General features: G+C 36.5%; 1 protein-coding gene across 1 annotated transcript in view; it reads right to left on the bottom strand.

Annotated features, from left to right (window-relative positions):
* PDCL2 (phosducin like 2) overlaps window positions 1-27,186 on the bottom strand; it is a 33,816-nt gene that overhangs the window by 2,587 nt on the left and 4,043 nt on the right. The window contains exons 2-5 of the mRNA XM_020975341.2: window positions 9,504-9,624; window positions 8,507-8,597; window positions 5,839-5,982; window positions 803-1,011 (exon numbers count right to left, since the gene is read on the bottom strand). Of these exons, the coding sequence (XP_020831000.1) occupies window positions 803-1,011; window positions 5,839-5,982; window positions 8,507-8,597; window positions 9,504-9,624 (565 nt within the window). The remainder of the gene's footprint in view (window positions 1-802; window positions 1,012-5,838; window positions 5,983-8,506; window positions 8,598-9,503; window positions 9,625-27,186) is intronic.

Below are 27,186 nucleotides of genomic sequence, written 5' to 3'. Positions count from 1 at the left end.
TACAAATAAATGCAAAGAGAAAGCTCCTGCCCCTCAAGGAGCTTACATTCTATGAAGACATGCAAAAAGAATGTATGTGTGAGGGATATGTCTGTGGAGGGGCGGGCGGCGAGGGGGTGGGGGGAGGGATGGTGTCAGAATCTGGAAAGGCAGAAGAACCAGGAAGGAAATGAAGTTGAATTGGCCTAGGATCCCGTCCCCAAAATGAAGGCCTTGGGAGGAACTCTCCAATGGCTGAAGGGGGCCCAGCATGGCAGAGGAATGTACTGAGGTAGAAGGATGCTCTAGATGAAGAAGCCCCAGGTGCTGAGGGAAGTTCTAGGATTAGATCACAGGTAAGTCACTGTCTCTAAGTCCAGACAGTCAGAAGCAGAGCCAGGAAGGGAAAACTAAGGGAGCAGATTTGCTCCCATTTCAAAATATTTTTCTATTTCTTCCTTTCCCAAGATAATTCAAAGCTATTTCCAAGACAAACATGCCACTCTCTGGTTTGCTAAACAAAGTCAGTGGCTAGCATCCGTTTAGCAGTTGAGATACTATACAGCTACCAATCATGCATCATTACAATTGCCAAAGAATCAAAATTGCTGAAGAACAACAAGAAAGATACACAATACATCTTAAGTAGGTTGTACAATATTAACTGAGGATGATTTGAATTCTCATAGTAACATAGAGGATGGCATCAAAGACCTGTTTTACAGTCTGGGTACAATCTAATAGGCAGCCAGAAAAATACTGTAAGTGCCGTTTTCTACGTATCTTTATAAATTACCTTTAAAATAACCCAAGACAAAATTACCTTCTAACTTCAGATTTATTCCTCCACATTCAATAATTCCGATGAATTTTCCTTCTATCTGACCATTTTTATACACAAAAACTGTGGGTAAACAACTGTCATGGTAGTGCTGAATACAGCTATTCACAACAGCCTTAACAAATTTGGTTTCTGGAAACTTTCTTGCTAGAATACTCAGATGTTGATTAAGTAGTAAACACATTTGGATGCTGAAAGACAAGAGGAATACATATATGTTATTTTCAAAAAATAGTATTCTAAGACTGAAAAAAATGTCAGAAGAGCTTATGGCACAAATGTTTCATTATACTGTCTTTCATTTCTGTTCAAACCATTTGACACTTTTTTCTTTCAGATTAGCTTGTCTCCACTCTTAGACTCTAGGAGTAATTCAAAAGTGTTATCTCGGGGGTTGGACTCCTGATCAGGGTAAGCCAAGGTAGCCTAGAACTTCCCCGGAGATAAATGTGGCCTGAGATGATTCATAATTTAGAAGGTCCCTCAGGGGCTACATAGGGCACTGGTAGTTCTAATGTATTCCAGGGAGTCACAAGTGATTTTGATTCATATCACCTATCACTCCTGTAAAGAACTTTTAATCATCTTAAGAAAAGAGAAAATAGGAAAAGATGGGTGAAAAGGGAACAAATCTACTCCCTCAGCTGTCCTCTGGACTTTCCATTCTGGCCCCATGTCTAGAGTGGAATGATGGTGGAAAGCAAGACCAATTTTTTTTTTTTGCTTTTTGGTGAGGCAGTCGGGGTTAAGTGACTTGCCCAGGGTCACACAGCTAGGAAGCATCAAGTGTCTGAGGCTGGATTTGAACTCAGGTCCTCTTGATTCCAAGGCCAGAGTTCTATCCACTGCACCACCTAACTGCCCCCAAAGTTTATCTTGATAAGCCATCTTGGAGTTTAACATATTGATGTTACATATTACCCCTAAAGGGAATAATGTGCATGAAACTACCTTCAGTAGTGAAGACACTTTGGGGCTCAAACAAAAAAAGAAAGTTCTGTTGTAACTCTAAATGAAAAGTAGATACTGATCCATTTAATTTCATGAAAATCATTTCAGCACTTAGGGAAAAAATATAATACCTAAAGGTGACATTTTGGCTCATTTTACAAAGAAATAACTTGAGGCAGAGAAGTACAAATAATTACAGCATCTATATGCATGCATATTTGTCTTCTAATACTGTGTCATTACTTTTGATAATCATCTCTTATAAATTCTAATTGCTTTTTTCAAATAGCCTATTGAGTTACTAAAATACACAAAAACTTTCAATGACATTACACATTTGCTATATGAAGTACCATGGTAATTTGGAAAGATCCCTGGATTTGGAATCCAATTTTTAAAAATATTAGATATTCTAAGACAATTCTGAAGGACTTATGATTATAAGTGTTGTCCATCTCCAGAGAAGGAATTGGTGGAACCTAAATGTAGATCAAAGATACTTTTTCTTTATTTTTCTTGGGTTGTTTTTGTCTGTGTTTTCTTTCACAGTATGTCTTACATGGAAATGCATTTTGCATGACTTCACATGTATAACTTATGTCAAATTGCTTCACTTCTCAATTGGGGGGAGGTGGGGAGAGGGAATTTGGAACTCAAAATTTTAAAAAAGAATGGTAAAAATTGCTTTTACATGTAATTAGGAAAAATAAAATATTAAATTAAAAATATTAGGTATACAATGTCCTTTTCTAAAGTAGAGTTTTATAATATGAATAAATTGCTATTTTATTTTTTAAAATTTAGATTATATTTGAATCATGGTCCAGCCTCTCATTACTACATGACCTAGGCATGCCACTTAATCTTTACAAGCCTCAGTTTCCTCAATTTTTATTTATTTCTTTTTCTTTTCTTTTCTTTTTTTTTTGGCTAGGCAATTGGGTTAAGTGACTTGCCCAGGGTCACACAGCTAGTAAGTGTTAAGTGTTTGGTCTGAGGCCAGATTTGAACTCACATCCTCCTAAATCCAGGGCCGGTGCTCTATCCACTGTGCCACCTAGCTGCCCCACAGTTTCTTGATTTTGAAAATGGTGATAAGACCTACATTATCCATGTAAGAGAGCTGATCTTTCACAAAAAAATGGGCCAGATACTAAGGTCTTCAGTTAACTTTAAAAATGCATCCATGACAGATGATCCATTCATGTGGTACAAATTAATCCCTTGAGTGAATGAGAAAGGAACTGTAAGAAACAGACTCCAAGGAGAACCCAACTTCCTGAGAGGATGAACAAAGAAAGGGAAGCTATAAAAAAAATAAAGGCAAGGACCACAAAAGGCCAGGGCTTTGGAATCAAAGCTGCTTGGGTCCATCTGGTCCCATGTTTGCTGAGACAGAAGCTACATTATAGACCCTCTGGACTACAGACCCCAAGGCAGTAATCCTGTATCTCTTTTGTTGCCAGACAGGGTACCTATTGGGAGGAGGCATCTACCAAAAAGAAAACAAGATTCATGGAATACTGAAGTATCTGGCCAGATGGGCCGTCTCTGGCTGAAGACTGAAATTTGACAAGAAGATGAAGAGAATTACAGAGTGAAGAAGGAACTCTTATACCAGCAACAAGGCAGTAGGTCAGGGACAATTAGGAGTGATCAAATCTCTTTAATAACTACATCATCCTCTTAACGCTACTACACCTACATTACAGAGTTGCTTTGAGAAAAAATGAAAGGTCAAGTGCTTTGTAACTCTAAAGAACTACATAAATGTAATATTATATCAACTTCTAGAAAAAGTGTCAAGAAAAAGATCCAAACTCCTATATTCCTCTGGAAAATACAAGAGGGGAGCCAGGGTAACAAATATTTGCTAAATGATATACAGTTGTAGCTCCTTAAAACAACAAATGTTCCCTTAAACATGCATATAAATCCAATTTCTAGAAATATTAGATATACAATGTACTTTTCTAAAGTGAAGAAGAGTTTTGTAACATGAATAAATTATCACTTTAGTTTCAAAATTTTAGATTATATTTTGAGCTCTAGCAAAATAGGACAAATCTGAATATACAAAGGAATTACAAAGGAATATATTTTCTTGCATTCAAAATAAACAAATGTTTTTATTCCCTATAGAAGACTAGGAATTTTTTTTTTAATTTCTGAGCCACTCAACAGAATTTCAAAGAACCATGAGGCAGTTAGGTGGTTGTTGTTTGTCCTTTGCTCTCAAAAAGGACCAATGACATCACAAGGGTGATGTCTTGACTTGCTTGTGAATTAGATTTTAGTGCCTATATGGCAACTATGTGGTGCAAAGGATAGATAGTTACTTGCACCTGGAGTCAGGAACACCTAAATTCAAATCCAGTCTCAGATACTAGCTATGTTACCCTGGCCAAATTATTTAATCTCTTTCTGCTTCAGTTTTACTTCCCATGGTTTGTTGTGAGGATGCAATCAGAAAATACTTGCAAGGCTCTTTGCAAATCTTGAAGCACTATACAAATGCTATCTATTATTGAAGCATATTCTCAACGTCTCAGGTTCAGAGAAACTTTGCTAAAAAACTGATACAACCTTTTATAGAATTTTCAGAACTTCCCTGTCCTATAAAAGTGAAAATTAAAAAAAATAATTTAGGTTATTTACCTGATCAGCCAATAACTAATACCATCTATTTTGCTATTCCGATCTAATCTTAGAAAAATAGAAATACAGTAGAACTACTTCAAATAGCTTGTCATGCATTCATCCCAACTGGGCAAATATCTCAGTTCTTCCCATGCCTATTAGTATGAAAATAGGCCTAACAGTGCTTACAATTGTTAGGAGCTAAATAGTTAACTTTTTTCCTCTTAACTGCATGAATAGAAAAAAACATTTCTCTATCATAGGTTCCCAAAGTGGGTGATACTGCCCCCTACGGGGCGCTGGAAGGATCCATGGCAGGGAGGTAATTGCCACCAGTGCAATTGGGGGTGTTGGATAAAAAGAAAGGGGTGGTGGAAGCATAAGGAAAGAAGGGAAGAATATTTCGAAAAACTGTTCATACATGTTTCATCTGTTGTGTAAGAGTTAGTCATAGTGATTACATTATTTTCCAAATAAATACACAAAATGCAAGTTTGACCCATCAGTGGTCAAGTCTGCCAACAGGTCTTAACAAGCAAGTATTGGCAGGCAAACATGTGGCACACTGTTGGAAGCATGCATTGGCAAGAGTGTGTGCGTGTAATGATTTGTTTACAATACTATCTACTATACAGTTACGTGATGCAATATTGCATCATCAAATTTTAGTGTAGGAAAAACCCCACAAATTTACAATAAATTATTAAATTTCTAATGCGTCATTTAAAAATATATATATTTTATATTTTTTGAAATCATGCAAAATTTTAAAAAACTATTAAAGGGTTAAAGAAAGTAGATTTCCAGAGGGGCATGAGTAATTTTTTTTTAAGAGGGTGGTATGCCAAATAAGTTTGGGAACCTCTGCTCTAGATACTACAAGTGGATAAACATGGTCAGAATTTGTGATAAGTTAAACATCTTTGCTTTAGAATGGTCATCCCCTCCTTATTTGGTATAGAATTTTATATTTATCAATTTATAAGAAAAATCCAATTTTAGAAAAAAGTTTTCACCTTAAGAGGTTACCACCACATACTGTAAATTAATTATTTAAAAGCTTCAACTATTTGCTTCAAAATATGCATTCTTTCTAGAAATCAAATCAATCAAGAAACCTGCAAACTTAACAAAAAAATACTTTTCCTGACCATAAACATGCATTTTAAAATCCTCTGCACAAAAGTAACATTATTTTTAAGCAAAGAGATGTGGTTATCAAAACCAGGACTGGAAACTAATTTATTTTTTTACTCCAAAAAGCAAAAACCAAAGGAAAACAAAATAAAACTTTGATGATTATTAAAAATTATTATAGGTATTCTCTTGAATACTGCTCATGGTATGTTTACTTGAATCTTAAAAACATAAAAACACATTTAAAAACACCACAGATTAACATTTTGGAGAAATAGAATAGGGATTACCTTGATCTATATAAGTGGATTATAACCCAGACATCTTTTTCTGCATTTGTAACTTCTTTCACATATTGGTCGCCAGAAATTTCTCTTAGTTCTCCAAATTTCTTTGTTTTCTGAAGAGCTTTCCATTCCTGCAAACGCTTTTGTCTAATTAAAGAAATGAAATTTTCAAAAGACAGTTGTTATAATGCTATTGGTATAATTTTACAGACCCTTAATATTTAAATAAGTATTTGTAAAAATGACTTTATATAGTTACCAATTTAATAAAAAATTGGAAAATAACACTGTATTCCAACTTTCTATTATGAATTTCTCTTTTGGCATTTTTGTCTTGCTCTTTCCCATTATAAAATACAGTAAAGACAAGACTGTCTACAAGTTCTATATTTCTGAAGCAAGAAAAGAAAAAGGAAGGTGTTTAAACAGTAAATGTTCACACCAGTGTTTTTTGTTACAATCAACAAGCATTTATTAGGGACTTACTATGTGCTAGGCATTGTGATAAGACACTAGGAATATAAAGACAAAAGTGAAACGGCTTTCCCTCAAGATGTTTACACTGGGAGAGACAACAAGTACATATGTAAGTATGTAAAAGAAATATATAAATACTTATAAAGTTATTGGTTGAGGGGATGGTGGAAGAAAGGAGCTAGCATCTGGGTAAATCGGAACCGCCTTACGTAAATGGCAGCACTTGAGTTGAGCTTTGAAGGAAACCAGGTATTCTAAGGACTGGAGAGGAGGAGAGAGTGTGCTACAGGTGTGACACCCTGTTATAACAATTTAGCTTGTTTTAAGATTAGGAAGGCACATAACAGCTCCTAAGACTCACATGGTTCCCTCCTTTTTAGGAAGTTTATCGTAGACAAAAATTTATGAATTCTATCTCAACTGCTCTGAAACTCCAGTTAGGAAAAGTCTTAACAATGAGGCAGAAAATGGGCATTTGCTTAACTTTATTACTATTTTTAAATTAAATGAAAATTTTTTTCAATTAACAAAAATTTATTTTCTCTCTCTTCCATTTCCCTTGCTCCCTACTGAAAAAAAAAGAAAAACAAAATGTTTGTGGTGAACATTCATAGCCAAGCAAAACAAATTCCTATATCGGCCACGTCCAAAAAATATGTCTGATTCTGTATCTTGAGTCTATTGACCTTTCTGTCATGAGGCAAATAGTATATTACTGGTCCTCTGTAATAATTCTGCCTAACTTTACATTTATATTAATAGGCAATCCTTAGGCCTCTTTATGACTGAGGCAAACTTGAGTTTACACATAATATCTGAGTAACAAAACAGCAGATTATATTACAGTGTCTATGGATAGAAAGGTACCAGGAGAGAAAGCAGGGGAAAGATCTTGTCTTCTCTCAAGGCTTTACTCAGCCTAAGTCTTTTGCTCTGAGATACTTGGAGAGCTGATGACCTGCCTTATGTATTTTTCTTCTCTGCCACAGCTTAGTCCTACCTTTGCTACTCTAGGGTGTGTCATAATGCCCCACTTGCTTCAGCCATTTGAATAAAGACAGTTCTAACTGGTGTGATAAGCTACAGATGTCCCCTCGGCTATGACCAAATTTTCTTGGAAGATCTGTATATAATTCTTCTGCAATGTCACTATGTTTCAAATATCTTTTCCATATTAGTCTAGAAGGCCTATGAGATTGTTTGATTGTGCATCTTATCACTTACTTTTCACCCCGAACCCACAACCCTTAAGAGCTTTTCAATTTCTGTTGAGGGTTTCACCATCTTCCCAATCATCCAGATTGGCAACCTTAGCATTATCCTCAACTCCTCACTCTTGCTCATCCCACAAATCCAATCAGTTGCCACATTTTGTTGTCTAAACTGCCATATCACTTGCACTTATTTGTCCCTTTTCTCTCCAGTTAATAGATACCACCTTTGTTCAGGTACTCATTGCTGGGCCATTGTAATGGCCTCCTAACTAGTCTTCCTGTTCAAGGCGCTCTCTCTCTCTCCACCAATCCATTCTCTGTTTAAACATGTCATTCCCTACTCAATCAACTCAAACATTCCCTACTTACTTTAGCATCAAATATAAACTTCTGTTTGCCATTTAAAGCCTTTCACAATCTGGCACCAAGTAACCTCTCCAGCCCAACTATACTGCCCTTCATATACTATAGCTCTAGCCAAACTGGATTCTTATTGTTCTTCATCCTTGCTAATTCAGTACTGGCTCCTTGCTTTTGTAGTGGTCTTCCCTGTTCTTGGGATGCATGGCTTCTTCAACTCTGTTTCTTAGAATTCTTAGTTTCCTTTAAGGAAATGTTGTGCTCAAGCCCAACCTTCTTCATGAGGTTTTTCTTGATCCTCCCAAATTTCTAGTGACTATTTTGTATTTTGTATATACACACATACACTTACATGTGTATATATAAATATTTTATTATAAATAACATATAAATATAATATGTAATTAATCATATAAATATATTTTATAAATACAAATATTATATTTTATTTGTTTTTATAAATATTTTATATATGTGTATATATATATATTGAGGATAGGGACTGTTTCACTTTTGTCTCGTGTCCTCAGCACCTCAGTGTTGCAATGCTATAGTTTTCATGTACCAGTTCCTTTCAAATCCAAATAATATAAGTGACATTAATAGAGACTTTACTGTACCTATATGTTTCCATAGCCCTCATATCTTCATCATCAAAATCATCTTCAGCTTCCTTCAATTGGGCAAGAGTCATTTTTTCATATGATTTAGCTAAAACATAATAATTCAATAACCATTAAATGTATTTCATACATGGAAAGTACTGTTAGAGACTGAGAAAGATACAAAAATAATTGAAATGAAGCTTACTTTCTAGCAGGCATATGCCACAGATTCAGAACAAATTTACAACAAAAGCACCGTATATACTATAATAAAAGCATAGGAGTTAAAAGGTTAATTTGTGAGGCTGGAGGAAATGAAAATAATTTCCAACCAGGGGTGGAGATGGATCACAGAAGGATACCTGGAGGAGGTGACATGTCAGTTAGGACTTAAAAGAATGGATAAGGGAAGAAGAAAGAAAAGAAAGGGAAGAGAATGAAATTCATGGTACAGGGAAAGGTGTGGATGAATGCAAAGAGGGCCAGATGAAACTACAAAATGATAAGAAGCCTAATTTGGTTAGTTGCATGGAAGGCAGAAATGTCACCTACAATTAGAGGGGGCTCCTGGGTTATGAAAGTGTTTGAATGCAAGGCTAAGGGGTTTGGAGCCAATGAGAAATTTTAAGTAGAGAAATAACAAGATCAGATCTACATATAATGAATGTTTGATTGTTCATACCTCATTCCATTAACATTTTTTTTTCATGAAATTCCTATTTACATCATTTGAAATACCCGAAATTCCACAAAAAATAGCTTGGGAAACAGTGTTTTACGGGATTATCAAATGAAGAATTAATTTGATGATGAAGAAAGAATACACTGTACTAGGATTCTGAAGACTCCAATTCTTGTTCTGTCCCTAACTTGCTGTGTAACCCTGAATAAATAACTGCATCTCTCTATGGGTCTATTTCCTCACAGATAAAAATAAGGGGATTGAACTAGATAATCTCTAGATTCCTGTGATCTATTACTCCTATGGTATCGTTACTCTAAAGATTATTACCTGCTGCTTCTTTCTGTAAACGTAAAACCATTTCTTCGGTCTCATCCTTTTTTTCTTCTTTTGGAGGAAGAATTCCAAAATCTCTTAATATATCATTCCACTCAGTATCTTCATTAGGATCCTATTTTGCAAAAGAATGGAAACAAACAAATCTGTTGTCTTAGGCCAGGTGCATCATGGCCCCAATTGCAAGTTCAGAAGCTGAATAGACAATCAATAAAGGAAATAATAATAATACAAAAAAACCCTCTTTCATTAAATACAAAAATCCAATAAGACTATACAAATAGGCAGTTCTTTGGGTCCCTCCACGTGGGGACATAACAAGATGAAAAACAAAAGGTTGTCTAGAAATATACAGTTTATCAAATCCAAAGAGCTATTCTTCCTATTTGGCATTGCTTTACATAAGATTATTTAGCCTACCCCACTTTCCTTGCTCCTATCATCTTCTCCCAGGACTTCAGATTTATACAATGGTGGTACAGCATTTTTAGAAAGAATAGAACCTAGTTTTGTGAAGGAAGACAGCTGTGGACTCATTTAGGTTTCATTCTCCATCTCTCTTGGTCACTTGCAACTTCTAGTGTCTACAGATTTCACTAGATGATTTGCCATGGTGCCTTGAAAAAAACCCCAATATCAGGAAACAAATGTAGGACACAAACCATAAACCGAACTCTCATAACTTTATATGGCAATCTTCAATTAAAGAGCTAAGGGGAAAGTCTGCTAATCAAAACCAGCATTTCCTAGTCATACACCATGATTCAAGTCTCAGAATCTTCCAAACAGGCATGGGGGGTGGGGTCAGAGAGGTCCCAGGGGAGTAACAAAGAGTAGTTTGGGCGTTATGGGTATATTTTAATTCAGAGTATTTCAGGGTGAAGAAAGTCACCCAATCTTGGAGGAGAGAAAAGGAGCTTTTGTTTTGAATAGGAAAAGGTATCTTCTCGAGGTTATGAGGAAAGCATACAGACAACATTACTAGAAATTGGTTTTAAGGGCTGGGGTGTTCTTCTTGGCACCCTCATATTTTTTGGACTAAATAATCAATAAAATAAAAAGAGTTTTAAGAGCAAGAGTAATGAGTTTTAAGAATAATAAAAAACAAAACCTTATTATCTACCACTTATAAACAATACATTTAAAAAACAAAGATATCCACAGAATAAAACTGAAAGATGGAAAAATGACAGTTCAACAATCATGCTATCTGACAAACATTTTAAAAATAAAAAGGGATTAGCGAAGAAACTACATTATTGTGAAAGAAACAAAAGGCAAACAAACCAATATAAGCACTAAATTTATATACTTCAAATGCTTTCCATGACCCTGGAAGAGACAGTGAAGCTGCCGACTTTGCACAATTCTGCCTCACTTAAATCCAATTCATGCACAAGTCAAGACATCACCCTATATTGTCAGTGATCCTGAACAACAATATTTACTGAGCTACAAAAATACAGACAGTAACAATAGTGACAGGAGACTTCAATGTCTCTCTCAGTTTATCTCAGGAACATAAACAAAAGGGAAAAATATGCAACTGAACAAATTGTTGGAGAAACTAGAGCTAAAAGACTTATGATGTCTTCTAAGTGGGACTGCAAATGAATATACGTATTTTTCAGCACAAGGTGGAATTTAAAAAAAAAACTGACCATGTTTTAGGGTGCAAAGATATTGCAAAGAAATGTAAAAAGGTAGAAATAGTAAATACAACTCAAAATTGAAATGGACATCACAGTTCATTTGATCCAACACATCCCTAATAATCCCTTCTACACCATCACCTACAGATAAACTTTGCTTAAAAACTTCCAGGGAAAATATTCCCACTACCTCCTGGAAAAGTCAACTCCATTTTAATAGCTTTTATTGTTAAGAAAAACTGCCTAATAACTGCTTTTGTGGTTTCACACAACCACAGAAAGTTAGAGTTAGAAGGCATTGGTCTATCCCTGAACAAAATCTCCTCTACAATATAGCTGGCAAAAAAGGTCACCAAGAGGCTTTGCTTGAATACCTTTAGTGCAGAGGAACCCCATAACTGTCCAAGGCAGTATTTTTTATATTGATAAATTTTTTTTTGACACAATAATCACTTCCCAATAAACAACTCTTCTTTACAGAATCATAGTATAACACTTAGGACACACAGCTAATGTAACTTCCTCCTTATAGTTTATTATATACTAAGAGAAAAGAAAAGTGTCTTTTCCCAGTTATCTAGAGCCATTCATGGATATTCTATTACATATTATGAGCACTGTATAAATTATTCTTTTGATTCTTCTTATTTCATTGTGGTTCAGTTCATGCAAGTCTTTCCATGTTTCTCTGAATTCTTTATATTTGTTGCTCCTTGTGTAACAGTAATATTCCATTGTTTATATTTCACAATTTGTTCAGCTGTTCCCCAACCGATGAGCATATAATTTGTCTCTAATGTTCTGTAACTACAAATAGAGCAGATAATGAATATTTTTGGTGTATGTGGGACATTTCTGCCTTCTTGGGGGTATAAATCCAGTATGTGGGATCATTGAATGAAAGTGATTAGTACTTTTCTCCTATCGTTTCAAAATGTTTTCTAAAAACTATGGATGACCTCATAGCTCTACCTACAGTGTACTGGGTATCTATAATTTAGTACTTTTCTCGCATACTTTCAAATCACCTTCAGTGTCTGCCTTCCCATAGCTCCTTTAACACTATTTCTGTCTTTTGCCATCTTCACCAATTTGAAAAGTATGGGGTGATTAATATTATTTTCATTATCCTTTTGAATCTTTATGTTTTTTTTTTACCACTTCTTATATGTAGCAAATTTCTAGAAATATACTACAGTCTACTTATGTCTACCATGGAGTTATAATTCCATTGCTATTTCAATCACTTGACAACCTTGAGTCTTTGGAGACTGTATTCTAAGATTTGGAAACAAAAAAAAAAAAAGGCATCCTTGGAACAACACTTACATTAAAAAGATGACTTTTTTGTGCTGGGAAGAAACTGTAATTAATGGTAAGCACTATGCAATTTTCTAGAGTCTTCTTTCTTTCTCTTTCTCCTCTCTGTCCTCTTTGTCCTCTCTCCCCTTCTGTGCCCAACTACATTATTTATCTTCAGTGCCTATCCCAGATACATATACTGGCCATCCAAATGAATATTGTTCCGAACAATAAACATTTTTGTCTATTGAGATTTTTCCATTATGGATTCTCAGGTCAATTAATTTTTAGATAAAGCATTTATTAAGCACTTACTGTGTGGCGGGCACTGTACTAAGTTCTGGGGAAGAAAGCAAGGAAGAAAGAAAAGGAGAGAAGGAAGGAAGGAGCCAAGATGATTTTTTCCCTAAGGAGCTTACATTTTTATGGGGGAAGATAAAACATAAAAAGGAGCTGGAAACGAATGGGGGAAGGACCTACATACCGGAAAGGCAGCTAGAAGTACAGCAGAGCAGGGAGTGAACTAAACATGGCTGAAGCTTTTCAACACACGGCCATCCCCACCAGGAACCCACCAATCACTTGTGGTCAGTTATAAGAATGGAGTAATGATGGATCTCATTGTGAAGCTGTAAAATGATGGTATGCAATAGGAAATGGTTTACAGAAACCTGCCTCTTCTTTCCTCACTATTTCAACAAGCATACCATTGATATGCATATAGACAAATCTCACAAAGATTTTAAAAAGATGACAGAGTAGGCAATTAGGTCAATACTTATTGATGTCCTCTCAGTTGCCTTTTGCGGGGTTAACCATTTTTGATATTATCCCTTACCTGTGCTACCTTGTAAGATGGTCCCTCAATTCTTTCAAAACTGTGCCAGAGGTGACACAAAGTTCCTCTCAAGTATTTTTTCTTAGTCTAGTCCCTCTTCTCAACTACTTTAGGTGTCATTTAAGTTTTCTTGGAAAGTCCAAATGGAGTCAAAGGTGGTGGTTTCACTCTGATTAATGATGGGGATGAATTATTGAAAAGTTGACAGTTCTGTGTTACTCTCATTTATTTGTGGTCTTCCTGCTAGTTTTGTCTATGGATGCTCTTAGGGTGATCTAGTTCATTTGGTTCTTACACCATGCTTACTATAGATGTATTTTCATGTCCACTGCTTTTCACATTTTGGGGGCAAAACCATTAATAATATCCTGCCATTTTCTCTGTAGTGTTTCACAAATAAATATGTATTGTAAATGAATTCTTCCATGGCTGCCATGTCACTGGATCATGACTTTGCTTTCTCAGACCCCTTTGAAATCTGCTCTCTCAAAATCTAAGGCACACAGTAAAGCTGTGATTCTTAACATTCTTTAATGGCGTGGGTCCCTTAGGCAGTTTAGCGAAGCCCATAAAATCCTTTCACAGAATAATATTTTAAATGTTTAAAATAAGTAATATTAAGTACAAAGGAAGCCAATTATATTGAAATATAGGTATAATAATATTTTTAAAAACAAATCCATGGACTCCAGGTTAAGAACCTCTGAATTAGAGTATTCTTGAGTTAACTCACCTCCTTTATCATGAATAAGATGAAGTAGCTACTTTTCCCCAAAGGTTCTTCTCTTTGTACACCTTCTTGGCTAGCTCCCATTGCTTCAATGATCTAAATGCTGATGATGCCAAGATCTACACTATTAATTCTCAGTTGCTCTCCTATCTTCCAAGGTCACATGGTAACTGCCTGTTGGACATTTCCAAATGGATATCCCACATATCTGTTAACCTCAACACGTTCAAAACATTGCTCATCTTTCTTTTTAAAAGTTTTTCTTATTTTAGATGTATCAAACAGGAGCATTTTAACAAAGAAAATAAAATTATATATAAAACCACGAAACTCTTTTAAGTACAGATTTATTTAAAACATTTAATAAATTTGCTGTTAGTTTCAAAGCTGAACTTCCTTATTTTCCTTCTTTTATTCTCTTTTGTACATTTAAAAACGCTTCATTAATCCTTTTTCTTTCACTTTTTTTTTGAGGGGGCATTACTATCACTAGCCTATCACACCTTCTGTGAAAGCTTTTGTGCATATAGGTTCTTTCACTCTTTTTCCAATCTCTTTAGATATAGACATAGTGACTTTTCTGGGTCAAAGGGTATGAATAGTTTAGTGACTCTGGGCGTATAGTTCCAAAATACTTTCCAGAATGACTGAACCAATTCATAGATCCACCAACAGCACATTACTCTGCCTTTCCTCTCACATTCTAACATTTTTTCATTTTTTTCATCATTGCCAATCTGACAAGCTCATGAGGTAGAACCCTGAAATTATTTTAATCTGCATTTTTCTATTACTGCTTTGTAGCATTTGTTGATATGTTTACTGATTGCTTGGATTTCCTCCTTTGGGAATTTCCTCTTCACATTCTTTAATCATTTGCTGTTGGGAAATGGTTCTCATTCTTATTTATTTCAATCCATTTCCTACGTATCTTGGACATCAAATTTTTATTAGATAATCTTGCTACAAATAACTCCTCCACCGACCCAGTTAATGGCTTCCCTTCTAATTTTTGCTTCATTGATTCTGTTTGTGCAGAAGCTTTTCCTCTTTATGAAATCAGAACTATCCATTTTATCGCCTGTGATTCTTTCAGTCTCTTGTTTGGTCAAGAAGTTTTATCCTCTCAACACTTGTAACATGTATCCCACCCTTTCTGCTCCTCTAATTTGATTATGATGATTTTTATTTCTCATAGCTAAGTCATGTGTCTAGCTTATCATGCTATATTTCTAGTTCCAGAAAGACATTTTTTGGTAGTTTGACTGTGGTACTGAATAAGTCAATTAACTTATTTAGTACTGTCATTTTTATTTTTATTTTTCTGGGCTCAACCATGAGCCTAAATTAATCTCTCTCCAATTATTTAGGTCTGACTGTATTTCTGTGAAGACTGTTTTGTAGTTGTAGTCATATAATTTCTGTATGTCTTGGTAGGTGAACTCTTAAATATTTTACATGTTCTGTAGTTACCGTGAATAAAGTTTCTCTATCTCTCTCCTCCTATGTTTTGTTGGCAATATACAGAGAAAAGAAAATTTGTGTGGATTTATTTTAAATACTGTTATTTTGCTGAAATTATTGTTTTAACTAATTTTTAGTTTGCTCTCTAGGGTTCCTTAGGTAGACCATCACATCATTTGCAAAAAGTAATAACTTTGTTTCCTCTTTGCCTATGCTTATTTCCTCTGTAGCTCTACCCCTGCTCCTGGAAGGTTTGGTGGTCCTCTAAAGGATAAATAGCTGGTCATACTGTGTGCAGCAAATGCAGAGAGAAATATGACTCCTAAGAAACCTTTGAGTCCATGACACTGCTTATGGAATGCATGAAAAAAAAAGACTTTGAAGCAACTACAGAAAAGAAGAGTTTGAGAGAAAGACTGGAATAGCTAATGTGAGTCCCTAAAGGTTAAAAACATGAAGAAAGTTGCCCCCTGACATGTCAGGAAAGTATCCCCTCAAACACATGTCCTATAAGTTCCCAGTACTTGTACTTCCAGATAACGCTAAGAGTAGATTTTTCTGGTGGGATCATTCTCTTCCTTTGTTAAGCTGAGATTTTTATCTTGCTTCTGAGTTGAAGAGACCAGTTACTTTAGATAATATTCAATGACTTACTGTATACTGTTTAACTTTCTTGATTTTAGTCTTATTGCTTGCTTGGATAAATGTATTTTCTAGCTATCTATGACTGTGTTACATGAAAAGAGCATTTGGTTAAGGGGACCCAAATTGGATGAGAATAAACTGTTACCTCTCATGGTTTGGGGAGGGATATTTTAGAATAACCAGGGAGTGTAGCTGTTATTCTTAACCCAGATAATATGCCCAGACTGCAAATACCAAAATCTGCATTACAGAGATACAATTCTAGCCTGATACCTTCTTGGAGAAAGGTAATTGGGGGAGTGAGCGCTCACCCATGGCAGTATGCCTACTCTCCACAAATGTAAAAATTAGAATGGATGGGGTTTTCCAGGTTGTACAGTTTATCTATATAAATATATCCTTGTAACATGGGCTGACTTGTGCCTCCAGTTTACATTATTACATAGACAACAATAAATCATTACACCTCAATTTCTTTTTCTTGCCTTATTGCTATAGCTAATGTTTCTAGAACTATATAGAAGAATGGTAATAAGAAGTATCCTAGTCTTTGCTTTACATCTGATAGGAATAACAATGATATTAGTTAGCATTTCTAGAGGGCTTTAAGGTTGCAAAATACTTTATGAATGTTATCTTATTTTATCTGCATAACATCCCTAGGAGGTAGGTCTCTTGTTACCCTCTTTTACAGATGAGGGAACTGAGGGAGACAAAGGTTAAATGATTTGCCCAGGGTAAAACAGGTAGTGTTTAAGGCAGATTTCAGCTCCTATCTTCCTGATTCCTGGTCTACGTCTCTAACCACTATGCCAGCTATCTGATCTTATTGGAAAGGCCTCTACTGTTTCTCCATTATCCTTAAGATGATACAAATTATCACATTAAGGAGTAGTCCATTTCCCCTCAATAATTTGCAATATTTTAAAATAAACTTTTATTTTTATATTTTCTAAATTGCTCCCTGTATTTTCCCCTTCCCCTCCTAGAAAGTCACTCTTCATAACAAAGAACTTTTTTTAATGAAGAAGGGGGAAAATCAGCAAACCAATCAACACATTATAAAAATCTGACATTAGAAGAAATGTTCCACACTCATGGACTCCTCTCCTTCCAAGGAAGGAAAGGAAGTGTCTTCTCATCTCTGAGGCTGTTGTTTGGTGTTTTTTTAAATAAATTTCAATAAATTTAATAAATAATAAATTTAATAAATATTTTAATAAAATTTTAAAATAAATTTTAAAAATTTAAAAATAAATTTTAATAAATAATAAATTTTAATAAATTTTAATAAATTTTTTTTTCAGCCAGAGACAAGGTTTATTAGAGATCTGCTGTATTGGCCAGACTCTTAAGGAATCTGAACATTTGTGGGCTATTGGCTAGATTCTCAAGTAATCTGAGCATTTGTATTGCTAATTCAAGTGGGCTAGATTTTAAGAATCTGAGCACCTTAATAGAGACAAGAAAAACAGTGGGATGGATCTAGAAGCGGCCAAGTAGTTTGGGGTGACTGGAGGGGGGATCTAAGGAAGATCTGGATTGGAGTGGCCAGTAAACTGGGGTGAAGAGAACGCCTGGGACCTGGACCATGTGGCCATGGGAGAATGCAATCTAGATAGGATTAAGGGTGGGAAGTGGCCAGGGGCCATCTGGAGGTAGATTGGGATTACAGATTGGGTGAAAACCAGAGATTTGGCTATGTGGGAAAGTCCAGGGTTTTTCCTTTTTGGAGTCCAGATCCCATCCTCATCATTCCCCCCTCAAACAAATGGGACCCAAATTCTTTTGGGGTAAAGGGCAAAGGTCCTCTCTTCTGAAACTGCTTCCTGCTGGCAAGGGGCATACAGCTGTCCTTGCCTCATAATTTTCCAGGTGATACTGAAGCCAAATGGTGTTGCAAAAGAACACCAACCTTTTCAAGTTCTTTAGAGAAACTAAAATTTTCCCAATTTTGTAAAAGACATCCCAAAGGCGAATCTTTGGGAATTGAAAAGGATTGACCCTTTGTGGGCATGGGGGCTGGAAGTCTCTCCCTCCTTAAAGGAGGATTTGGGAACAAGCCTCAGGAAACAAACGAAAAAACCAAAAGCCCACAAAAGTACCTGAAGTTTTCCCAATTTCCCAGCGCTGAGAGAATTGAGAGGATCGGGCCTATGCTTCTGGATAGAGAGTCTGAAGTCATGCCCAGGTCAATGGTCTTGAACAGAACCACTGGACCAAGAGCCTAAGAGGGTCGGGCTGAGTTTAAGACAACCTCAGAGCTGTCTGACCTAATGGGATCTGAGAGGTCAGGCCCTAAAAGCACTTCCAAGCCAAGCCTTCCTAGTTGCTGCAGGGCAAGAAAGGGATTGGGGGACAGGGGAGGCTAACATACTTTCCAGTCTTGGCTGGAGAAGAGCTTGGGATTAGGCAGTTCTTCCCTGTTAGCAGGGAACCATATATTGAGGTTTAGGGGTGCTGGGACCCCAAAATCACAACATGTGGGCCCTATCCAAACGAATTTGACCCAAGCCTTTTTTTGGCCAGAGATAAGGTTTATTAAAGATCTGCCATATTGGTCAGACTCTTAAGGAATCTGAACATTTGTGAGCTATGGGCTAGGTTCTTAAGGAATCTGAGCATTTGTATAGCTAGTGAAAATGGGCTAGATTTTAAGAATCTGAGCCAACATTCACTTTCAGTTACTTGTAGTTGCTGTTCTTTCAATTTTCAAATTTGCTGGGAATGAAATAAAACCTCAGGACTGTTCTGATTTGCATTAGTGCTAATGGAGTATTCTTTCATGTAGTCATGGATATTTTGCAATTCCTCTCTTTGAAAACTATTTGTTCACATCCTTTGACCATTTATCTATTAGGGAATGTTTTTAATATATTTAAATTTTGGGTGTTTATTTGGTCAAAAGCTTTTTGGGCATCTTTTGATAGAATCATGTGATTGTTTTTCTTAGGGGAAGGGAAGGGAATAAGTATTTATACAGCACCTACTACATGTCAGGCACTGTGCTAAGCACTTTACTGTGTGAATACATTACTTTAAATTTGATTACATAATCAGCATCCCAAATACCCCACAATTTGTAAACAGCCAAAATAATAATCATTCCATATATACAAATAGCTCTTTGCATGCTGCCATTTATATAGAAGGCTGTTCTCCCTTTTTTTTAGTCTTTTGATTTTGTTTTAATGTTTCTGGTTGTCTCATGGAATCATTAACTTCTGTTTGGTCCATTCTGATTTTCAAGGAGTCTGTTATTTTGGTCAAATTTTGTACCTTTTGTGCAAAGCTGTTAATGCTCTTTCCTAGTCTTTCCTCTATAGCTTTCATTTCATAATTCTTTGCTTTAGGACTTTAGACTTCAGAGTCTACATGTTCAGAAGGACAGTGCTGCTTACTTACCCCCTGTTCTGATCCAAGAGACTGAAGCCAGAACCCTTCTTTAGGTCCAAGGGACAGTATTGAGGTCCTGTTCTAAGCCCAGGGCTGAGTCTGTGATTCTCTCTCCAAGATAAGAACAACAGCACTGTGGCCACATTTTGAGGCCAGGATCTGGGCTTGGGATCCTGGCCCACCTTTGTTCTACATTTCCTGCTCTGGACACTTGACTGTGGGCCAAATCTGTTAGAAAGATGACCCACTTTTCTTTCTCTTTCAATTTCCCAATCACTGCTTAGTCTGGCACTCTTTGTTAGAGTAGATGTGTGAGGAACTGGGCTATACTCCTTCCTCTACCATCTTTGTTAGTCTTCTAGTTTATGTTGGAATTAATTATTCTTTGAATGTTTGATTAAATATATTTTAAAAATCTATCTGGTCCTAAGCCTCCTCTCTGCCTCTACCTTGGGAGTTTATTTCTGGTTTGTTCAATTTATTTTTCTGAGACTGGCTCATTTACTTATTTATTTACTAGATTAATTAATTTATTTTTAGTTTTCAATATTCACTTCCATAAGCTTTTGAGTTTTAAATTCTCTCTGCCTCCCTGTCCCGCCCCCACCAAAGACGGCATGCATATAGGCTCTGCATATATGTTCTTATTAAATATATTTTCACATTAGTCGTGTTGTAAAGAAGAATTATAACAAATTAGAGGAAGCATGTCAAAGAACAAAACAAAACAACAAAAAAGGAAGCAAATAGTATGCTTCAATCTGCATTCAGACTACGTAGTTCTTTCTCTAGATGTGGATAGTATTTTCCATCATGAGTCTTTTGGAGTTGTCTTAGATCCTTGCTTTGCTGAGAAGAGCTAAGTCTATCAAAGTTAGTCATCACACAATGTGACTGTTACTGTGTCCTCCTGGTTCTGCTCATTTCACTTAGCTTCAGTTCATATAAGCCTTTCCAGGTTTTTCTGAAGTCCACCTGCTCATCATTTCTTGTAGCATAACAGTATTCCATTATATTCATATATTTCATATACCCATTACTAAACAAAACTTGTTTAGCCATTCTCCAATTGATTGGTGTATCCTTAATTTCTAATTCTTGGCCACCACAAAAAGTTGCTATAAATATTTTTGTACATGTGGGTCTTTTTCCCATTTTTATGATCTCTCTGGGATATAGCCCTAGAAGTGCTATCGCTAAGTCAAAAGGATACTGGCTCATTTAGTTTCCCTGTTTCTTATTATATTAATTTGGTATTTTATATTTTTAAATATTCATTTATTTCATTTAGATTACCATTTTTTTGGTATACAGTCATGCAAAATAACTTTTAATATTTTCCTTTATTTCCTCTTCATTTATAGAAAATTTTTATAACAATTTATATTAGTAATTTGGTTTCCCTTTCTTTCTAAACCAGATTATCATTTTTTAAAAAGTTTTAAATTTTATATATCAATTCAACGGCACTTTTTTTGCTTTCAATTTTGTTAATCTCTTCTTTGATTTTCAGATTTTTTTATTTTTGAATTTTGGGGGTTTACAAATTTATTTCTTTCCTAGGTTTTTTTTAAAGCTACATGCCCAGTTCATTGATTTGTTCTCTCTTTTATTGATGGAAGTGTTCAAGGATATACATTTTCCCTAAAGGGCTGCTTTAACTGAATACAAAGTTTTGTTATGTTGTCCTATTATTGGCATTTTTAAAAAATGAAATTATCTATTGTTTTATGATTCGTTCTACTCCCACAATTCTTTAGGATTAAATGATTTATTCTCCTTTCTTTGAGTTCCCTTTATCGATTATAATTTTATCATCTTATGGTTAATAAAAGATGTATTCAATATTTCTACTTTTCTTCATTTAGGTTTTGTACCCTACCCCCTAGTCAATTTTTGTAAAGTTGCTAAAAACAGTTGAAAAATATGCATACTCTCTTCTATTCTCATTCAGTAGTCACCAGAGAGCTATCACATTTATTTTTTTCTAGAGTTCCATTCAGGCCTTAAACTTCTTTTGTATCTTTGTTAGATTTGTCTATGTCTGAAAGGGGATATAGTGAGGTCCCCAAGCTTTGCTGCTTTGTTGTCTACTCTTTATAATTCAATTAGTTTTTTCTTTACATACTTAGATGCTATGTCATTTGGTATAAGTGTATATATTAATGTATGCTTTCCCTGCCTTCCTGCAAGACAGCTCAAATTTTACTTTCTGATAGTTCAATAATTATTAAGTTCTCTTTCTTAGATCTATTTTCCAGGTCAGTTGTTTTTCCAATGAGATATTTCACATTCTCTTCTATTTCTCCATTCCTTTGGATTAAGTTTTACAATGCCTTGATTTCTCAAATAGTCACTAGCTTCCAATTGCTCCATTCTAATTTTTAAGGAAGTATTTTCTTCAGTAAGCTTTTGGACTTCCTTTTCCATTTGGCTAATTTTGCTTTTTAGGGCATTCTTCTCCTCATTGGCTTGTTGGACCTCTTTTGCCATTTGGGTTAGGCTATTTTTTAAGGTGCTATTTTATTCAGTATTTTTGGGGGTCTCCTTTAGCATCACTCTCAGTTTTTCTCTACTTCTCTTACTTGCTTCTCAAAACCCTTTTTGAGCTCTTCCAAGGCCTGGGACCAATTCATATTTTTCTTGGAGGCTTTGGATGTAGGAGCTTTGGCTTCATTGTCTTCTTCTGGTTGTATGTTTTTATCTTCTTTGTCAAACAAAGATAATATAGTCTGACTCTTTTTGCGCTGCTTGCTCATGATCTCAGCCAATTACTTGAGTTATAAACTCTTTGTTAAGGTAGGAGTCTGTTTCTAGTGTGGAGAATGTACTGTCCCAAGCTTCAGAGGTTTTGTGCAGCTGTTTTCAGAGATACTTCTAGGGACCTGTAAATTTTCAGTTCTTCCAAGGTACTATGATCAAGGGTGAAGTGTTTACTCCTTTCTTGTCCTGTGCTCTGTTCTATGAGTGACCACAAGCACTCTTTTCTGTCTTGGAACCATGAGGAAGATTCCCTCTTCACAGCCATTACAAGTTCCACCATGCCAGTGCTCCTCCTCGCCCCAGGACTGCCACCCAGAACTGTGACTCAGATCTAAGCATGGGCAAAGCAAGAGAATCCTGCACCAGCAGAGAGATCCCTGCAATCCCTCTCTGATCAGCCACTTGATTCCCCGCCTCAGTCTGTGGGCCAGAAGTTCAGGAGGAAGCCACAGCCCTGTGGTGCCCCTCTGGGATTGGGTCTGGGATCACTCTTCTCTCTCACCACAGAAACAGACTTTTCCCAATGACCTTTTAAGTTGTCTTTGGCGTTCATGGGTTGAGAAGTCTGGAAACTGCCACAGCTGCCTGTGATTCAGTCCTCTGAGGCCTGCTCCAGGTTCGCTGCAGCCTGCGCGCCCATGCTGAACTGCACTCTTCTACCAGCCACGCACAATATACCTTTCCGATTAACTATCCAGGTTGTCTTGGGCTGGAAATTTGTTTCACTTTGTCTTTTTGTGGGTTCTACTGCTTTAGAATTTGTTTATAGCCATTTTTTACAGGTATTTGGAGGGGTTTGGGGGAGAGCTCAAGCAGATCACTGCTTTCACTCTGCCCTGTTGGCTCCGCTGGTCCAAATTTTACTTTTTAGAAAAGGCCTGGTCATCTCCCCATTTCACCAGCCTTAAGTGCCTTCTGTTCTGAGACTGCCTCATATTACACTGTATATATCTCATACATATCTAGTTTTTTCTGTGTTGTCTCTCCATTTGAATGTGAGCTCCCTGCAGAGACTGCTTTGCCTTTCTTTGTATCCTCACAGCTAAGCACAGTACCTGACACTAAATGATTGATAAATGTTTTTTGTTTGATTGATTGAAATGTGAAAATTATAAGAAAGGGCAGGTAAGGTGAGAAAGATGAGTTCCACTTTGGACATAATGAACGTGAGCTATCAGAGAGGGGCATACAGGTAGCAATGTCCAGCAGGTAATTAGGAACTCTGGGGAAAGATCTGCATTGGATAACATATAGACCTGAGTGTCATTTGCACAGCTGAAGCTTTCATTGTAGATGAAATTGCAAAGGGTAGAGAACTTAGGACACAGTCTGGAGAGGGGGAAGAGGAAAATGATCTGAAGAATGGTCACACAGGTAAGAGGAGAACCAGGAGTGACCACTGTTACAGAAGTCAAAAGAAAAGGAACAAGAAGAAACAAGCGATCAATATTGTTAAAAACAGAAGAAAGGTCAAGGAAGTTGCTGACTGAGAAAAGATCATTGGATTTTATACTTTCAAGAGGTCACTTGAAATCGTGGAGTGAAAAGCTTCATGGAGTGACAAGTTTGAAAATGGAAAATCATTCCACTGGCTTTTGTATTGTATCAGATGTTCAATTTATTTGCTGTTGTCAAAATTTATGTTAATGATGTTTCTTTCACCAAAAAAACCTTTTCCCAAATATAGGTTGATCCAACATTTTTCACATTCCTCCTCCTCTCAGTTTATTCAAAATTCAACTTAGTAAACAGCTCATATTTTTTTTCTTTCTGAACATTTCCAAAGCATGCTGACTCCACTGTAGCCATCTTCCTCATTCCCCTCCAACCAAATCTCCTGTGCCCTGGGACCCTAGGCTCTGATAGGTAAATGTTCACCATATCTTGCCTTTTATGTTACTTCCCATCAATTTCCAGATCAGGTTGTCTCCTCCTCAACCACCTCTCAAAACTCCCTCCCACAAGAACCATCTGGACTCTGCCCCTGGGTCCCTTGGCTCTGATACGTGACCTTTACTTGCCTCGAACCAAGCCTGCAAGTCATTTCCCAGGCATTTCTAAACCATGATCCACCTCCATGCTTTCTAGCTCCCCTCTAAATATTGTTTTTCCCAATAGAATGTAAGCCCTTTAAAGGCAGAAACAAGCATGCTTGCTTTCATTGAACAAGAAAAACTAACACCAGGCTATTGGGATTTCTTTTATAGAAGAATATATCTGAGAGACTGGCCAGGCAAGCAAGAAGCAAACATCCAGAATGCTGGGAGCACTGTTAACTTTAAAGGCTGAAAGAACTGAGGTAAAAAAGGAGAGTTACGTACTGTCGAACCAGTATGATGATAAGATGTGGACTTTTCCTTTGGGGGAGAGCTGTCAAAGTGGCAATTCAAGATTTAAGTTGAGAGTTGCTTCCTCATGAGCACCATACTTCTGACTGTTGACACTTCTTCTAGTTCAGTGTCTAAGACAGCTCAAACTTTTTGGTCTTATATTTCTTTTTATTCTTAAGAATTATGAAGGTCCCTTCAAAGTGCTTTTGTTTACATGAGTTATGTCTACCAATATTGACTAAATTAGACATTTAAAATCTTAGTATTATCATAAAAAATAATTCTGACCTTGTGGACCCCTTGAAAGTATTGTCTACAGACTTCCCACAAAAGTACTGTTTTCCATCAAAGCAAAGTAAGAATAAAAGAGAAACATGAAGACAAGATTTTACAGTGACCTTTCCTGGATTCCCCAAAGTTATTCGTAGCTGGATTAAAAATGAATTAAACATACACACACACCCCCTAGCAGCCACTGAAGCTGAACCCAAGGCAGGGAGAGACTGGAGGTCAAAAATAATGAAAAAAAATCCCTTCATCCCATACTTCAGGAACAGTCAGTAGCTTAAGAACCATGGTTCATCATAAAGATTACATCAGTCTCTCCCTTGAGAGGTAGCAGGGGTTTATGAATAAAGAACCAGCCTTAGAGTGAGGAAGACCTGGGTCAAGTCTTACCTTTGGCAAATATTACTCTGTGATCATGGACAACTCACTCAATCTCTCTCAGTGCCCTGAGGAGAATTGACTAGGATGATAAATTACAGATGAATTTTTGATCTGCATTGGTGGGGAGGAGTTTACACACAATGATGAAATCCCAGGGAAAAATGCCCTCTAACTGGAAAAGAATTGGTACAATTCCCAAAGCCCTTGACATTCGTGAAGTAGTTTATTCAATATAGGAATTGGCCCTGTTAAGTCCCATAGCTCATCTTTTTCCTATTTCTTTCTCCTAAGTCTGACACGTTTTCCTTTTCCTGTGACTTTCCTCGCAGGGCTTTCATGAAAGTGCTTTATCTTGAGTGCTGGACCAGGAGTCAGGCAGACTTGAGTCCAACCCCATCTCAGACACTTACTAGGTATATGACCATCAGAAAGTGAACAACTTGATGCCTCTGAGCCTCAGGCAAATATAGATATGAAAATATACACTATATTCTTTTATATATTATATATAATGTATGTATGTGTATGTATATATGTGTGTATGTGTGTATTTGTGTGTATAGTATGTATATATAGACACACACATCCATCCATCACCTTTGTGCTGTCTGTGTTTGAAGAATGAAAGCAAAAATGAAAAGAAGTAGCCAGTCCTTACTCTGGCCATCACCCTTGGAATGTGGGCACTGCCAGCTCTACCCAGATCCTTCTTTTCTTCTCCTACCATATGGTACCTTACTCCCTTGTCACCATACTGGCTCCTTCTTTAAAGAAGACTGTGTTCTGATCATGCATGTACAGAAAGCAATGGGGAGGGCATCATGACCTGACAACCCAGGCAGAAATGTTCTTTGACTGAAGGCAGCAAAGTCCAGGACCAGCTTTGAGGCATTTATAAAAATTAATAGATCAAAATTATTAAAATTCTCTCTCTTTACTCAGGCACAAGCCAGGATAGAAACTAGACACTCTGGACCAGATCATCACTCTGTCCTTTTCTAAAATCAATATTACATGCTTTTCGCTGTCTTCTTAGTGTTTGCCTTCCCGTTTTCATAGATAATGGAATGTGTCACTGGGAAATTAGGATTGATCCTTTATCTCAAACTAGGCAGATCTGTTGTTAATTCAAACAGAAAATAAACAACTTCAAAGAAAAGAAAACTCTGGATTGGACATCTATCCCCTCAAATAGAAGAGCGCAGGGAAGGGACTTCACCATTCACATGAATTCTTGCTTAGCAGCCAGTCCATCACTGTTCAGATACATACCATGCTCTGGTCACGGCTCTCCCACCTAAGTGGACAAAGGCACCAGCCTCCATCATCAAACCCAGTCAGGCTCAATAGCAGCCATTGCCAACAGTCCCTTTTCACTCTACCTTCTTAAATCTCATCTCCTCCCTCTCTTGAATCACATGCAAAAACATCCCAATCCTATGTTCGTGCATATATCCCTCAAGAGACTGTACATCACAGCATCAATAAAAACATCCACATTTAAAACCACAAGGATGATTAGCCTGGCATTCCAGGTAATCTTCATAGGTTCATACATACATAGCAATATTATTAGATATAGAGATATTAGCTATTTATCTCAACACGTATAATAGGCACACTACAGTTTAAAGCTGTGGTGTCAAACTCAAATAGAAATGGGGGCCACCGAACCACACATAAGGATTGCTGCCAGCTGCAATACTTAGCCTTAAAATGTAATATTATTTATATTTTATTGTATTTTTAATTTATTTTGTTAACTATTTCCCAATTACATTTTAATCTGGTTTGAGCTGCACTGAGGAGTGTTGTGGGCCAGATTTGTGACATTTGTGGTATGACAGACTAATCCAATAACTACATGTTTCAATTACATGCAGTTCGT

The sequence above is a fragment of the Phascolarctos cinereus genome, unplaced genomic scaffold (assembly GCF_003287225.1).
Source record: "Phascolarctos cinereus isolate Bilbo 61053 unplaced genomic scaffold, phaCin_HiC Scaffold_9;HRSCAF=440, whole genome shotgun sequence".
NCBI lineage: Eukaryota > Metazoa > Chordata > Mammalia > Diprotodontia > Phascolarctidae > Phascolarctos > Phascolarctos cinereus.
This window is presented reverse-complemented; position numbering and strand designations above follow the sequence as displayed.